Source organism: Eleutherodactylus coqui, chromosome 8 (genome assembly GCF_035609145.1).
Source record: "Eleutherodactylus coqui strain aEleCoq1 chromosome 8, aEleCoq1.hap1, whole genome shotgun sequence".
In the NCBI taxonomy this organism is placed as follows: domain Eukaryota; kingdom Metazoa; phylum Chordata; class Amphibia; order Anura; family Eleutherodactylidae; genus Eleutherodactylus; species Eleutherodactylus coqui.
Window position 1 is genome coordinate 13,715,127 of NC_089844.1, and position 18,305 is coordinate 13,733,431.

Consider the following 18,305-nt stretch of genomic DNA (forward strand, 5'->3'; position numbering starts at 1 on the left):
GCCAGCAATAACTGACCGATGGGGTCAGCCGCTCTGGACTCCTGCTGACCCGCTGAATGAAGAGTCTGTGGCCCTTGTCTGAGCTCTGCAGCCTCTTCTGAGCACGAAGCTGTTCTTACACACAACGCCTTATCATGCACCTCGATGGGAAGAGCCTGTGGTACTCGTCCACTATAAATGATATGGCGTACTGAGTGCAGGCTCGTAAACATTGAAGAGGCCGCAGAGGTCACATGAGCACCACAGCGCCTTCGATCACATGATCAGCAAGAGTCCGGAGCGGCAGACCCCCTCTAAGGTGCTCATAATAATAGTTATTAAGTTATTCCAGTCAAAAACTAATTAGCTCCTATCCTCTGGATGGTTGAGGTCCGACTACTAGTGGATTATCAATACCTTAGTCCCATTAAAGCTCTTTAAATAGGTTAAGGTAAATAGGGCTTAAAGGGACGGTATTACCAACATTTTTGTGCTAAATTCTTTAAACATATGTTTAATTGAAAAATGTGACTTTAATAATAGGTCATTTTCTGCTGCCACATTCCCTTAAAGGAGGGTGTCTTAGATATGAAACGACAGCCTAAGAGGTCTTTCATTGTGTAAAATAACAAAGCAGATGATGCTCTCCCCGTTGCCCCCCCCCCCCCCCCCCGCTGTCGCCATCTTTACAGGCTGTAGTCAGCATGAGCCTCCAAAAAAGCTGCTGCAGCCAATGAGAGCGGTAGGTTTATGGGACGTCACAGGCTGACTGCAGCCTGTAAACAACACCACAGCGGAGGCCCAGTGCTGGCGGCGGGGGGCGAGTGGGAACAGCCAGTATCAGCTGCTTTGTTATTTAACGCCATAGGGGACCCCATATGCTGCCCTTTTATAACCTGGACAACCCCTCTAAAGAGACTGTCGCCATGATTCTGCAGTCCACACTGAGAGCACCATAAGGCAGCGCCCGTCACACTGATCACACTGATATGTCTGCTGTGGGGATCTGTGCAGGAGTTTGGGAGAAACTATTTTATTAGACACAAAACTAGTGCTGCATATTCATGAGCCGCAGGCTGGCTACACCCACTCAGCCCTCCAGCCAATGATTGGCAGCTCTCAATCATTGGCTGGAGGGCGGGGTGGGTGGAGCTGTAGAAAATCAGCATTATTTCCACTATTTGTGAAAATCCCCCAAACCGGTTTTACAATCTTAGTCTACGAGGACGTCAAACAATACATTTTAAATGTTTTTTGTATTGAAACACATTAAGTCCGACGGCTGGCTAAAATGTGATGCGAATAGAGGTAATATTGCGACATAATACATTTCTGCACACGGTGGCTCAGTGGTTAGCACTGTTGTCTCACAGCGCTGGCCTTCCAGGTTCAAATCCTCCAAATCCTTTGTATGTTCTCCCTGCGTTTACTTGGCTTTCCTCTCCCATACAGATGGGTGAATACAGACTGTGAGCCCCATTGGGGGCCGAACCATCATACAGCGATGTGCAGTACTGCGGAGCGTGCATGCAGTGTATAACTGTGTTACAATGTATCCACATGCGGAGGGCGCCGCAGAGTAAGTTGCATCATGTGGTAACATAGAGACAATAGGAGCCTGTACGGATATCATCTCGGACACGGGTCCCTATTAGTTTTCGCTCTCCCCGTGAATTCATAATTGATTTAATTAATATCTAATAAGAGGAGAGTCGGGTGTGCGGGACGCGCGGCGCATACTTCATTAGCTTCCTCCATCTCAAAGCTCTTCGCATCCTATTTGAATATCCTTTCATTTCACTGGGAAAAAGTGCAAGTGTTTTGAAGTTTATTGAAAACATGATGCCTTTAAGATGTATCCGTAGAGAGCTTTTGTAGTATTCACTAAAGAAAACCCACTTTGTTCTCCGCGATCCACACATTACATTACCAGATGAATTTTTTAAACCATTTTGCATAATGATAAAACCGGTGACAGGCGAGATATCGGATGGGGATGCGGACATTTAACTCCCAACATGGAAGAGTCGGTGACACGAGCGCAGAAGAAGGACACGAAATCATCATTAGTTAGAGGAGGAAAAGGCAAAAACTCGTCACCAACAGAGTTTACTAAATAAAACACCAACATTTTTTTTCTTGGCCCTTTTTACAGTTTCCAGAAATTCTAACTTTCTGCGGCTGCAAAACATTAATGAATGAAATTTCGTAACCCTCTTAAAGAGGTAGCCACCTGATTTTTTTCCCCCTTCATGATGTAATCAGCCCCCAGTACATCCAATCAGCTAGTCGCACCTTGTTTAGTTATTCCCCACCTTCATGTTCTCTGAAGGGGTCATGGCTAGAACTTCACGGACTGTACGGTGCATGCTGTTCTCAGGGTGGACAGTAACAACTAGCACATTACTGCTGATGATTAGAGGCTCATGTCACACGGTTATAATAGAGGAGATCACAGCTCATCCTCCTGACTCCATACATATGGTGAATGTAGAGGTTAGTGATATTTACACTGTCCTCCCAGCAGGCAAAGCTGGTAATACTGTAACTGCTCATATGATGCTGTGCACATGCATCATGGGATTGATAGCGCAAAAATAAGTGAAAGCAACATCAATATAGTGCCTGATAAGCATCAGAGAGGAGGCTGCACTACATGAAAGTGGCCGCAGTACACAGAGGAGTACTCCAGAGTGTGACAGATAAGCAGGTGAGCGGTGGATGAAAAAAATGTGTTTTTGGGGGAGTGCTTCTTTAATTATCAGTTATTTTAACCCTTAAGCAACCCTCTGCTTTCAAAACAAAATGTTGTCCAGGGACAGGAAGGGGAGTTATATTACCTGGGGGTGGTCTTCTGTGCTGATGCCCCCCTGACCCACTGGTTCTGGCTCCTGTTTTCAGCCAACCAAGATGGAAGATGCAATCTTCACACTACCTAATCCCCACCGTAGACTGGTAGTGTTTAACGACTAATGCACTATGCCAACTCTGATTGATCAACACTGCTCACGTGATCAGCACTGACCAATCAGAGAGCAGTGCAAGTGTACATTAGAATTGCAGCTACCATGTTGGATGCCTGAAAACAAGACCCCCCGAACCAGCAGATCAGAGATCTATCAACAGAGAAGAACAGCAGCAGGTAGCATGCCGCCCCTCCGGGTCTGAGGAGGACTGATTTAACCCCTTGAGTGGCAGGTTTCCTATCACCCTGTCGTGCCCACCAGGGCAGGTTTTTAAAAATGGTCTAATCATTGAATTTCAACTAGTTTTGCAGTTGCGTCTCAAGAGCCATAACTTTTTCATTTTTCCATTGACATGGCCATATGAGGGCTTGTTTTTTGCGGGACAAGTTGTGATTTTTTAAACAGGGGGGAGGAAAAAAAGAAATGGGGAAAAAAGAAAAAAAGGGGCCATGTCATTAAGGGGTTAAATAATGTATTAACTTCCTTCTCTGGGTCATTACGACGCATGGATACCACATGTGTGATTGTATTTTTGATTTTTTACAAAGTAAAGGGAGACAAGTGTTTTTTTTATTTTTTAAATAATTTTTTTACTTTTTTTTTTTATTTTTTTTATTTATTTATTTATTTTTTTTGTCCCTTTAGGGGACTTCCACAGGGACCCATCAGGACCCCTGATCACATTCCGGGGGTCCGATGGTGACAGCCCTTTACATGCTGCAGTGACAGCCCTTTACATGCTGCAGTCACATAGACTGCAGCATGTAAGGGGTTAACACAGCAGAGATCAGAGGTTTTCTCTGATCTCTGCTGTTAGAGCTAGTACCTAGCTGTCCTCTGACAGCTAACAACCAGCTCTCCCTGCCACAGAGACCATCGGCTTGCTTCTGACAAGCCGATGGTCTCTATGGCAACCTGTAAACAAAGCAGGAGATATTGCCGGCATATCGGCATGTCGGCAATATCTTCTGCTGGTTTTTCAAAGCCCTTGCACTGCTCTATGTGGGTCTGTGCAGGCAGAGCACACTGTCACAGCTTGTGGCATTGTGCTCTGCAGCTCCCATAGTGATACATAGCCCGGAAATCTTCCGGGCAGTATCGCTATGAGCAGTGGAGCTCGGCCCGGAAATTTTCCGGGCGTGCCACTCAAGGGGTTAAAGAAACAAATAACCACGGGGGCAGACTTACCGTTCCTGCTGCAGCAAGATGGTGTTGGAAATCAGTTTAGATACATTTATTAATGCTTTGCACCAAGAACAGATGTCTGCACTGCGATAGACGCTATTCAAGTTGGCTACAAAAGGAGGCACACATTTGGCCTACATCCCCCTGGTGCCCTCTGCAAGCTGGTAGCCAGCGCCCTGTGTGACCACCTGGGCTGCACATAGCAAAAGGCCAGCCGTGACCTGTCACAATCCTCTACGCTCTTGGAAGCCTAGACCAGAAAACAGTTTTTGTCATTTTTCAAAAACTTTTGCAACAACTTCTCAACCCACTTTTTCCATCCTTCCCCAGTTACGGACAGATCATTGCCTTCCTACTGCTATAATCAAACCGATAACTCACAATGCAAGAGACAACACAGGACGCTCCCTCCCCCCCCCCCCCCCTCTCCTCTTCTTCTTCTTCGCGCACCGGAATCTTTTTATTTTGTAATTTACATTCGCCAATTAAAAAAAAAAAAAAAATCAAATAATAAACTAACCTGGTATTTTCTCCGGCGCATTTCCATAAATCAGATGACAAAGCATCCTAACATTAAAGGGCAGGAGTTCAATCCTTCATATTTGCATAGACTCCGGATACTTATCCAAGAGCCTTGCTGTGTTAAGATTCTAATGGGCTTAGAACAGTGAATTTTAAAGAAACTGATTGCTACCCCCGTAGCTAGTAAATGTCTTTGCAAGACCCGGTGGCATTTGCAAAAGGAAAAAAAAAAATATATATATATATATTTTTGATTTTTTTTTTTTTTTTTTTTTATGATACAATTCTCCCCGCGGAGTCGATGGTCGGAGATAGAATCTTCAGCTTGGCCATCATCATCATCATCATCATCAGGATGGTGGCCCGGTGCTGGAGCCAGCCGCTGTTCTGGCACAATATTGTCACTCATTTATCTGTTGTCAGCACAGGTTACACACTGTAATCCTTGACTGCCTCAGAATTAGAATGTCTTTGATGTCCCCACAAGAGTTTCTTGCCTGGAGGCTTTACCGATGCTCTGCAGCCTGGTGTTTATTCCTGGTAATCTTCCCTCATCTCCAGGCTAGCAGTGACAGATGGTTATGGGCACACAATAGTATTAAGAGTTGGATTTTTTTTTTTTTTAATGCTGTGTTCTCTGTACAACAAATAGCTATCAGATGCGGGCCACAGAACCGACATGGTTCACGTAGGTAACGGCGCGCACGCGGCGCGGGTGGGTGCCTGCTGTCATTGCTGCTGCTAACCCTGCTTGTTTTCATTGTATACTCTCAAAGGTAAACGATATTAACCTTATAGAGCGTTATTAAAAAGATAGATCTCTGCGGCGCGGCCGGCGCTCGGCGCCTTCTCTTCTCCTTCCACCCTCACTCCTTTGATTATGAAAGTAATACTGCTGACATATTGAACAAATATCTAATGTCAACATAAATTTTTAGTGTGTGATAATATTCTGCTTTATATCGCCGCGTGTCACGGAGGAGCCCCACGGATGATGCATAGCACTAAATAACCCAAACAAAATGAGTTCTCTTGTCAGCTCCTACCTTGTATGTCCCCGGGCGTCAGTAAAATTGACTGCACGCTAGATTTTCAAAATTAGCCCTAATGCTGCTTGTGTGCGGCTGCCGTGCCGGCGTCTAACTTTGCACCGTTCTAGTATATTACCCTAAAGGATGAATGTGTGGCTCTTGCATTTTGGCATTTTGCTTGTGCTGAGGCAGCTTTTTAAAAAAAAAAAATTCTTTCTTTTTTTTTTTTTTGTTCTCTATCCCACCCTCATCATCATCATCATCATCCTCCTCCTCAATAATTAACTGGAAGGCTGAAAACACTGGCGGACGTCAGGCGCGTTGATGGACACGTGCGCACACAATGGATATTAAAGTCGTGCCGCTAATTTTCAAAAATTAGATTTGCTTTGCTTCATGCAAATTATTAAGTAGTCGGCCAAATATTAACCCCTTTAGGTAAAACTTGCTTTCACCTGACCAGACGGTTCAAGTTGCAAGACGGCGTAAGCCCCCCAAGTTATGTTGCTGCATTTCCCAGATATATAGGAGATACATTTATCTTTATTTAGGAGTATTCTATATTAATGGTACTACATATTCTGGAGCAGACAGGAAATTACATATTGACAAAAATTACAAATTTATAGATTTAAGCAACTTTTGATCTACAGTACAAGGAAGAACAGATATATTAATTGTATTATACTCCAGAGCTGCACTCACTATTCTGCTGATGGAGTCACTGTGTACATACATTACTTATCCTGTACTGATCCTGAGTTACATTCTGTATTATACTCCAGAGCTGCACTCACTATTCTGCTGCTGGAGTCACATCCTCTATTATACTCCAGAGCTGCACTCACTATTCTGCTGGTGAAGACACTGTGTACATACATTACTTATCCTGTAATGACCCTGAGTTACATCCTGTATTATACTCCAGAGCTGCACTCACTATTCTGCTGGTGGAGTCACTGTGTACATACATTACTTATCCTGTACTGCTCCTGAGTTACATCCTGTATTATACTCCAGAGCTGCACTCACTATTCTGCTGCTGGAGTCACATCCTGTATTATACTCCAGAGCTGCACTCACTATTCTGCTGATGGAGTCACTGTGTACATACATTACTTATCCTGTACTGATCCTGAGTTACATCCTGTATTATACTCCAGAGCTGCACTCGATATTCTGCTGGTGGAGTCACTGTGTACATACATTACTTATCCTGTACTGATCCTGAGTTATATCCTGTCTTATACTCCAGAGCTGCACTCCCTATTCTGCTGGTGGAGTCCCTGTGTACATACATTACTTATCCTGTACTGATCCGTAGTTACATGCAGTATTATACTCCAGAGCTGCACTCACTATTCTGCTGGTGGAGTCACTGTGTACATACATTACTTATCCTGTACTGATCCTGAGTTACATCCTGTATTATACTCCAGAGCTGCACTCACTATTCTGCAGGTGGAGGCACTGTGTACATACATTACTTATCCTGTACTGCTCCTGAGTTACATCCTGTATTATACCCCAGAGCTGCACTCACTATTCCGCTGGTGGAGTCACTGTGTACATACATTACTTATCCTGTACTGATCCTGAGTTACATCCTGTATTATACTCCAGAGCTGCACTCACTATTCTGCAGGTGGAGGCACTGTGTACATGCACTCATTGTCAAAAATAATCCCTGCCTTTGAAGTAGTTGGAAGTAAATGAAACTTTGTGATTGTAAAGACCATATAAATAAGTGATCAGAGCAAAAGGAGAATTTGTTGTGGAGAACTGACCCCTTGAAGTTAGGCTCTAGTACCCTGTTGTACCGCCTTTACCTTGGATACAGGATGTGATACAAGTTGGCAAGGAGGCTCTAGTACCCTGTTGGGTCACCTCTAGCTTGGTCCTAAGATGTGATACGAACAGGCATGGAGGCTCTAGTACCCTGTTGGGTCACCTCTAGCTTGGATACAAGATGTGATACAGGCATGCATGGAGGCTCTAGTATCCTACTGTACTGCCTCTAGCTTGGATACAAGATGTGATACAAGCAGGCAAGGAGGCTCTAGTACCCTGTTGGGTCACCTCTAGCTTGGATACAAGATATGATACAGGCATGCATGGAGGCTCTAGTACCCTGTTGTACCACCTCTACCTTGGATACAGGATGTGATACAGGCGGGCATGGAGGCTCTAGGATTTTGTTGTACTGCCTCTACCTTGGATACAGGATGTGATACAAGCAGGCATGGAGGCTCTAGTACCCTGTTGGGCTGCCTCTACCTTGGATACAAGATATGATACGGGCATGCATGGAGAATCTACTACCCTGTTGGGTCATCTCTAGCTTGGATACAAGAGGCAGTATGGGCAGGCAAGAAGGCTCTAGTACCCTGTTGAGCTGCCTCTAGCTTGGATACAAGATGTGATACAGGCGGGCATGAAGGCTTTAGTACCCTAATGGGTCGCCTCTAGGATGTGATAAGAGTGGGTATGGAGACTCTAGTACTCTGCTGGACCATCTCTGGCTTGGATACAAGAAGCGATACGGGCAGCATGGAGGCTCTAGTACCCTATTGGGCCGACTCTAGCTTTGATACAAGATGTGATACAGGCAGGCAGGGAGGCATACAGGTTCCATAAGATATCCTGTGGCATATTGCTCTAAGTTTGCTGTAACTGAGCCTCTATATTGTGCCAACTCGTAGACTGTCAAACGTGGTGCCCTAGATGGTCCCATACATGTTCTAATGGCGATAAATCTGGTGAAGGGGAAATACTTGGAAGTGTGACAATGTTGTGGATGCATTCGGGGACACCCTTGTGTGTGCGGCTGAGCATTATCCTGCTGCCTCTTAGAAGCCGCCATGAGACGAACACGCGTGGCTGCAGGATGTCCTGAACATATCACTGAGCTGTCATTGTCCCTCGTTCCACTACTAGGGGGACCAACTGTCGTATACGATGGCCCCCCAGACCATCACACCAGCAGTGGGGGCAGTGTGCTGTTCTCCAGACATGAACACAGTCGTCATCAGTGCTCAAACTAAACCTGGATTTATTGCTGAAGACAACCCAGTTCTACTCCATAGCAGTCCAGTTTTGTTGTTCATGACACCATTGCAAATGGAGGTTAGGTGGGTGTCAAAAGCTGTACACGTAATGGGCATCATAAGACCAAATGTCCTTCAGCCAAGCACCTGGAAATGTTTCCGACAGACACAGGGGTGTAACAATGGCGTCACTTGTCTCTGGATGGCAGACAACAAAACAGTTGGAGCTGCTCATGCTTGGTGGATGATTACACAATCGTCTCTACTGGTGGTCTATCGAGGGCTTACTGAGCCCGGTTGCCTTGTGTGCCCTCACGCATCCACTGGTCCCAACATCTCCTAACAGCCTGGGCAGAACAGCCCGGTGGGGGACAATTCATCAATACGACCATCCAGCTTCTCACATCCCAATAATGCGCCCCTCTCAGACTCTGGTAACGGGGGGAAATCTCTTCTCTGTGTCGTAGAGGCGTCTAGTGGCCAACAAGCTCTACACAAGCGGAAGAAGAGGTCACTACACACAATGAGCCTCTGAGAGCCTTTTTATAAGTTAAGGGGGAACCACTCTTAGGGCCTCCGTGACCAGACCGTCCATCTAATCACCACAACTCTCATCATTTACAGATCTGCCTGAGATGGAACCGCAGAACGAGTTTTGCAGCAAGATGTTAACTTCTTCTGGCGGGTGGTAGTGTTTTTTTTACAAAGCGTTTATATTACTTATTGTATACTGATCCTGAGTTACATCCTATATTATTCCCCGGAGCTGCACTCGCTATTCAGCTGGTGAAATCACTGTGTACATACACTATGTCAACTTTTTGGGACCCTACCAATCCTGTGCTGTCATGTGTAAGGGATATGCAAAGTGGATGTGTGAGCATTAGCTATAACGGAGAGTATCACACAGGAGATCCCAGTACAGAAACCATCAGATGCCACCAGATGTAGAGCTGACAACGGGGTCTGGCGGTGGGATGTCACCCACCAATCGGTACGGGGCATCACAGCGCTTTTGGACCCTCCAGAGTCCACTGTTGGCCATGTTATTGGGAGATGGAAGTCATCCGGTGTGTGTGGTGCCGCCATTTTCAGGGAGACCTCATAAACTGATAGAACGTGGACAACGAAGCCTTGTAGGATCTGTGAAGACATCACACACATTGTCTGCTCTTGTCAGGAGGTCTCACTGACCATTGGGACATCCATTAGTGCTACAATCCTCTGTAGGGAACGGCATGAGAAGGGTTACCATGGACGAGTGACTGTACACAACATCACCTACGAGGGGGCTTGGAGCGACGGACTGTAAGTGAGTGGAAGCAAGTGTTGTGGATGAATCACAGGACACCATCTTCCGATCGGATGGCGGCACGTGGGTGTGGTGGTTTCTACGTGACTGCATCATCCCAACAGTAAAGTTTGGAGGAGGATCTGCTATGATGTGGGGGATGTTCCTGCTGGGAAGGACTAGGGCCATTGGTTATAGTTAAATCCACCCACAACACCCAACACTGTATTGAAAAATGTGAGTAAAATCAAATGTCAGCAGCTTTTATGTGTGCCCTAATACTTTTATCAACATGGGATATAAGCTTATACAACTAATAGTGAGCAATTCCTTAAGCTAAAGGTCCTGCAGGCATCATGTGACCTCTCCTAAGAGTCCGGGAACAGGTCACATGATCCTCCTTGGCCAATCAGCAGGCCTCGGAGGGCCTGCATAGATGTAATGAGTACGGAGTCCACGCTTATTTTACGCACTCGGAGTGGGTGGGGGGGACACTAGTAAGTGCAAGCAGCCATGCCTTAAGATATAGAGCTGCGTCTTATTGACGGAGGGTTCTTTAAGCGTAAATAGAAATGTGAAAGCGGACGTGTGAAGTTGATTAAACAAATCCAAAAGGCAGATTCGACTTGCAATCCCTAAATTTAATGTTGGAACATTTAGAAAGGGAGATGAAAATCCCTTTAGGTAGCAGATGCTGCTGATGATCTGCAAGAGCTTCTGGAATTTATGCACTGGAAGTCAAATCCTTTGTAAAGGCGATTTACCCTGTCGGTGTGGTATACTTATTAGTTCACCTGCAAACATTTGCTCTCAGTAAATGTGACCTAGTGATCAGCTCAGCATCTCTGCAATAAACAGCCCATAATCTGTGGATGAATTGAAGTCTAATCAGGCCACATGCAGATTAAACGAACGGCGAGGAATAAAAACTAGATTAAAATGTTCGTGCCCAATACCGCAAGATTATCGGGACATTTTACCTCTTTAAATCCTAATTTATTTTGCGGGGGCTAGCTGAAGTTTATAAGTGTATGTTCGCTAGTGATTATGTGTCACAATTCCTCCAGTGTACAAGAATGCAAAAAAAATGGTGTAAAAATAAAAATATAGCATGAAAATCAGGATTACGGCTCGGAAAGTCGAGGACAAAGCCGAAAGCAGACGGATACAAAGTCATTGAGTGCAACCATAATGAAAAAAAAGAAACAGATTGTGGCTTCGGTTGTTCCATGTAGTTGTACATATAAATAAATCTCCCAACATATTTATGTACATATGTCCACACACATTGGAAATAGAAAAACCCTTACCATCTGTGAGGCCAGACAATGTGTAGAGGCCTCTGGGACTCGGTATGGATACTGGAGGGGGACGGTTCTGATATCGCTTGGCGATCGTCTTCAGAACTGCTTTTTGTAGAGGACATTACGATATCGATGGATTCTTCCAATGGTTCTTTGACTTGACTGGAAAGAGCCGGCTCAACTTTGGCGCTCTCGTTTTGTGAATGGTCATTTATTCTGGTGTGGTGGCCCAAACACTCTATGGAGATCTTCTGTGGAGCCTTCTTGTGTTCTGGGAGGAACCTACCCAAAAAAGTAACATAGATCGTTCATTTTGGGCAAGAATAACTCTAAGAGTACGTGGATGGGTTCACTGTCGGTTAAAGAGCACTGGTCAAGTCCTCCTGACCGTGAAGCTGTGCAGCCACATCCCTGCTGACTCCTGCAACGTCCTCCTTTTGTTTATACTCACTCCAGTTCCAGCACACTGCTCTTCTTAGATTCGGCTCCTGGCACGGTAAATGTGTCAAGTGGGCAGTCCCCACCATTCACGGTTAAGGGGGCTTTGCTAAGTTATAAAGCTTTCCCCTGTCAATAGGATAACAGGACAGGTGATAACTTTAATCGATGGGGGCCGACCGCTGGGAACCCCACTGATCCCAAGAAGGGAGTCCAGTCGTTGCCCGAGTGAATGCAGAGGACATCGTGTAGGTTTGCCGATGCTCCATCCACTTTAAGACAGCGCAGCAAATTGCCGAAGCACTTAAACTCTGTAATCTCCGATATGATTATCAAAGTGAATGGAACAGCGGTGGAGATGCACAACTTCCGCTCCATTCCCTTGGGGACTGACCATACCCCCATTCTATGGATCAGTGGAGGTCCCAGCGATCAGATCCCCACAAATCATAAAGTTCTCCCCTATACACAGGATACTTGGCACAACCCCTTTAAAGGTGATGGCAGACTGGATTGACAGTAAGCGCTGAGGACTGCTCATCTAACACATCCACAGCCCCTGGGATTAAGAATACTGTACAGAGGGACGGGGTGAGTATAAACAAAAGAGAGACATTGTTGGAGTGAGTGGGGCCACAGTTACCAAGCTATGGTATGCAGCCGGCCCTGATGACATGGGGACATGACAGGTCTTCTTTAACTGTGTGAATTGGACAGCTTTCCACTTCAAGTGAAACCCTTCACGTCTCGACATCTGTTTTAGGTTTTCATGATGTCCGATGATTTTAATAAATAAGACATCTGGCTGGAAACCACTTCTTCTGAAAAGTAATACTTTAGGTTGTGGAATGATGGCACCATGTCATGAAGGTTCCTAGAATAACAGCAGATATCCAGCTTCAGATTTCACCCCACTTATAATTGTATTTGTCACTTAGGTTTTGTACAGAAGAACCTGTCTGATCTCCACGACTGTCTATGGGTTGCATCCGGCATTGATGCTCTGCTGAAATAACTGGAGATGAGCTGTAATACCAGACAACCCGTCAACAGATGTGGCACTGTTTGTTGAAGAAGCCATGTTTTTCTAGTCTCACATACTCAACAACAGTAAATTTAGGTGTGACTTCAGTTAGAGGGGTTACCCAGGGACATAAACAGCTGAACCCAGTGTGGGTCCAGCAAAATCGGCACCAACACTTCCAGACTGTTTCTGACACCAGGACATGTTCCTACCCCTCCCGATATCAGTGATGTGCGTCCAAGGGGTGGGCTGACTGGTTCCTTTAAGTAACTAAGCCAGCCTCCTTCTCCTCCCGAGGACATTGGAGTGTCGCTTGAGCTCAGCCGCTCCATTCATGTCAATGGGGTTGACGGAAATAGCCAAGTACAAGCGCTCGGCTATGTCTGGCAATCCCACTGAAGTTATGCGACCACTACTCCGTTTTACCTCCTCTTCACAGGGATGGGAAGGAGTGCAGTGAGCCCAAAGTGAGGAGGAAAAGGGGGCACAGGATGCCCCTTCTCAGGATTGAGATGAGACCTCCGCCAATCAGGTTTTATCACCTATCCTATGGTCAGTTTTGTGATAACCCCTTTAACAGCAGTCAGACCTAAAATCCCAGGCCAATATTGAAGTTAAACTTCAGCCTTCCAAAAACCCTTAACTCTTTAGTGACCGGCCAAGAATTTGTGCCTTATCGACCAAACAGTTTTCATCTAGCCATTGCAACATCCATAAATTGTTGGCAGCCGTATGAGGGCTTGTTTTTTGGGACACATTGTACAGTTTACTGAACCCACTCTGGGGTACATAGAATTTGCTGTAGAACTTTTAATAAATCTGTATTTTTTTATTTTTTTTAGGGGGGTTAACGGCGTCCCCCATTTGGTAAGAATAACCTGATAGCTTTCTTATCTGACCAGTATGATCACAGCGACACCAAGTTTATAGAAATGTTATTTTTTTCACCTTTGAAGAATAAAAACCCATTTTGTAAAGAAAAACAACTGACTCGGCATCGCCGCATTCGAAGACCCAGTAGCAGAGCGGTGTAAGGTCTTGGTTGTTGTGGGAAGAGCTCTAGTTTTTACTGGTACCATTTTTATTATGTTTTTTGGGAGGTGAATAAAAGAAAAGTAGCAATTCTGGCGTTATTTTTTAAAATTATTTTTACCATGCAAGATAAATAGAGTCATTTAATTGTTTGGGTCGTTACGAAGGCACTAATACCCATCATCACTTGCTTTTACCTGCCATGGGAACCCATTGGTACCTTGCGATCACCAATGGGTAGCAGAAAGAGCCCCTCCCCCAGTCATCTTCTTACATGCTGTAGTTGCTATTAATGATGGCATGTAAGGGGTTAAGCTGTCAGGATTTGAGGTTTCTCTGCTACTGGTTGTTAAAGCAGGAGCCCCGCTGTCAGTAGTCCATGCCTTAAAAAGATGTATGTGCAGGTTTAAAGCTCATTAGTGGAGTCCGTAAAAAGTCATATTGATGGTCACTAAGGGGGTCAAGAGAACTTGTCAGGTCCTCAGGCCAACAGCAGCCACAGCCCTGCTGACTCCGTTCCACCTTTTCTTTTGTTCCTACCCACCCCCTGAACAGGCTATTGTTAGGTTAGGTTCCTGTTGCTTTGAACTGTAAAGTGGGTGGTCTCCACTGTAGCCAATGGATGATGTCAGACTTGATTGACACTGAGTAGTGGAGACCGCCCACTTGACACATTCACAGCACCAAATCTAAAAGGAATGGGGGAATGGGGAAGTAGGAACAAAAGAAGAGCTTCGATGGAGCCCGTGGTCCCATGCCTGCAAGGCTACACAGCCGGCCTCGCTGACCTGAGGATATGGTCAGCCTTCTTTAGAAGGTTGGTCCCTTTGGACAATATCTTTTTGTTAGACAGGTCCCTAGAAAATAATCTTATAACAGGGTGTGCCTGTAGCCCCGTGGTCAGCTGTAATCTGTGGAACAATCCAGGACAAGCATTAATTCCCCTGTAGCGCCTCTGCAGGACAAAGTATACAATTCACAGACATACCCGGTCGGCTCTTTGTAACCCCTCTGTGCTCCGGCTCACAGGGTTAACGCATCTGATAATGGATCTAGATTGTGGCCAACCACTTTCAATAACATCCACAATGAATGAGGTGGACACTCCCTTTAAGGATCCACGGGGTTCATGTTGCCGTTGTTTATACACAACACCTCGTTACATTGATAGAACATTTCTCATGGGATCCCGTTGCCTGTACTGGCACAAACATCGAATCTGCGAACCATTTTTGGAGGGGGGAAAAAAATAGTAAAGAACAAAAAAAGAATGGAAAGATACTGATGTCATTCTCCAATAAGAGAAACCACATTAAAGCGCTGGCGCTGCTCTGGTTTGTGTTATAGTGAATTAGGAGGGAGAAACTCCGCGCTCTACGGCACATTGTTTCAAATCCGGCCCTTCCACAATCCAACAACACAATCTGGACGGGGATCGCTCTTGGAGGGGGGTCATCTGTTGACAGAAAAGAACTATTTAAACTCTTTTTATTTTAGGGATTACATCATGAGCGAGTGCAGCGCATTAGACAGCACAATGTACTGGAGGTGGCGGTCCATGACATCACTCACACAGCGCTGCGAATCCTTCTGGATCACAGGAGGATCCGCTGTGATACGTAGGGGGTCGGGTGGCCGTATTATCAGCGCTGCAAAAGTGCGCGGCTCCGTTCGCAATCATCGTACTCGGATGAATCCATCACCCACAAGACCCCACGGACTATCAATGTGGACAGTGCTGGAAGAAGAAAGAGCTGTATGAATTGCAGCAGCCAGGACCAGCACTACAGGCACAGTTCTCAATGAGTATAACTGAAGCTCCGCCTGCAGTACCAGACTGGGCCACTGCAATACGAACAGCCCTCTCGGCTTCCAGTATTGTCCCCACTGACAGCCAGCCCGGGGATCCCGAGTGGCACACTAAAGCCGATCAGCTAACAATGACCTGTCCTGAGGATAGGACATCAATAGTAAAAGTCCCGGAAAATGCCTTTAAAGGGGTTGTCCCGCGATAGCAAGTGGGGTTATACACTTCTGTATGGCCATATTAATGCACTTTGTAATATACATCGTGCATTAAATATGAGCCATACAGAAGTTATTCATTTACCTGCTCCGTTGCTGGCGCCCCCGTTGCCATGGTGCCGCCTAATTTCAGCGTCTAATCGCTGGCACGAGCGGCGTTCTGGCTCCGCCCCCTTCTACATGTCATCGCGTAGCTCTGCCCCGTCACGTGTGCCGATTCCAGCCAATCAGGAGGCTGGAATCGGCACACGTGACGGGGCGGAGTTACGCGATGATGCGTAGAAGGGGGCAGAGCCAGAACGCCGCTGCTGCCGGACAGACCCGAAGGCAGAAGACCCTTCCGCGCAAGCACGTCTAATTGGGCAATTAGACGCTGAAGTTAGACGGATCCATGGCGACGGGGACGCCAGCGCAGGGGAGGTAAGTGAATAACTTCTGTATGGCTCATATTTAATGCACAATGTATATTACAAAGTGCATTAATATGGCCATACAGAAGTGTATAACCCCACTTGCTTTCGCGAGACAACCCCTTTAAGGAAACCATGTAGAACATCCCATTTGGCTGTTTCTGTTCTTCAGTGGCTGCGGTGCTAAGATAGGGTGGGGTCATGGGACCCCTAATCTACGGACAGGTGCAGCTCCCAGACGTGGGACTCACATCTATCAGGCATTTGTGGCATATCCGTGGATATGATCTAGATATCTGAGATGAGAACAAATTCAATACTTTGACTTCAGCAGCCAACTTTTTGTTGTTCTCTCAATGTGTCTAAAATGAAAAATGAAACAATTCTGCAATAGATCTTGATTCTAAATGTCCCTCTGTTCTGTCTCTACAGCTCCTATGCAGATTATATGTCTCCATGGTAACAGTCAACAAACTCCGTGTAGTCTGATGCCGCTTCCACCTCACCTGCTCGCTTTCCTACCAAATGTAGGTTACAATAAAGTAGGGGACAAATGGAAGGGAGTGTGACTGCCAGGTTACACTGCAGAGAGTTTGTTAGTTGACTGTTACCATGGAGACACATATGTCTGCATAGGAGCTGTAGAGACAAAACGGTAGCAGATTTTTAAGTATGATCTACTGCAAAGTTATTTTATTTTGCAATACTTGTGAAAATATATATATTTGGTTGTGAAAGTAGACATAAACTGTAACCCCTTTGTGACATCCAACATACATGTACGTCAGATGTGAGCGGGATTTGTCTGCAGTGGGCTCAGAAGCAGAGACTACTCCGACATGGCAGGTACTGTCCGTAAAACAAAGCGGACACACTGCTGTGTAAAGGGAGTCCGTCACCTACTTATAGCCCTGTGAGCTGACAGTAGGTGACCCGCAGAGTCCAGGGATGTGTTATACTTACCTCCCGCCATTCTCCCAGGGTCAGCACTTAAAGCCACCACTCAATGCACTGAGCCGCCAAGTAGTCTGGCTGCTCTAATTTTACTTTGGATGGACTACTTAGCTGCGCCGCTCCTAGCACTGCAACGGTGGCTACCAGCATTCACACCGAGGGAACAACGGAGGAGGTAAGTATTACACTTACCTTCCCAGAATCAGTGGGTCACTTACTTTCAGCCTGTAAGCTTAGCTCATAGGGCTAAAAGTAGGTGTCAGAGTCTCTTTAAGCATCTAGATGCCGCTGTCAGTGTTGCCACAGTGGTTGGGACAGAGGTAGGGAGCAATGATCAGCCCCCTACACATCATCACCACGGGGGTCACATTCCGTTAACATGGCAGCCTGGGGCCTAATTAAAGGGGTTGTACCAACATTTTAAGTTACTCCCTATGCACAGGATAGTGAATCATTTGCTGCTCGGTGAGGGTCTCACTGCTGAGATCTCCGCCAATCTCAAGAATGGCGGTCCTGTTTCCCCCATCCTCCGCACTGCAAGATTATTGTAACCCCCGCAGTGAGGACGCTGAATGGAGTGCTGGTCACACAAGCACACCAGCACTCCATTCGCTTTCAATGGAAGGATAACTTGAAATTCTGGTACAACCCCTTTAAGGCTCCCAGGCTGGCCATAGATTTAAGCCTATTAAGCCCTGCTTGTGATGGGGCTTAATAGACTAATATTAAAGCAGAATATACTGCAATACTGAAGTACTGCAGCATATTCTACAAGGGATCAGATAAGCACAAGGTCAAGTTCCCGGTGTGGACCGAAAAAAGTTAAAATAAGTTTGATTAAAAAAAAAAAATTATGTTTTTTTAATTAACTCCCTCTCCCCTCCCCCCCCAGTTACCATTAAAAAAACAATCGGTATTGGTGCATCTATATCCATTAAAATCCAAGCTATTAAGATGTCACTTTATTTGTTCTGCGCTGTGAACACGGCCAGAAAACAAACACACAGAACACACAGTGCCCCGTCACCTAGATAAAACTGAATCAAAAAGAATCAAAAAGTTTTATGGACTCCCCAAATAGTACCAATAGAAGCTGC

The 18,305-nt window shown here is 45.7% G+C and overlaps 1 protein-coding gene across 1 annotated transcript in view; it reads right to left on the minus strand.

Moving 5' to 3' along the window:
* GTDC1 (glycosyltransferase like domain containing 1) overlaps window positions 1-18,305 on the minus strand; it is a 246,719-nt gene that overhangs the window by 83,687 nt on the left and 144,727 nt on the right. The window contains exon 6 of the mRNA XM_066575177.1: window positions 11,332-11,607. Within this exon, the coding sequence (XP_066431274.1) occupies window positions 11,332-11,607 (276 nt within the window). The remainder of the gene's footprint in view (window positions 1-11,331; window positions 11,608-18,305) is intronic.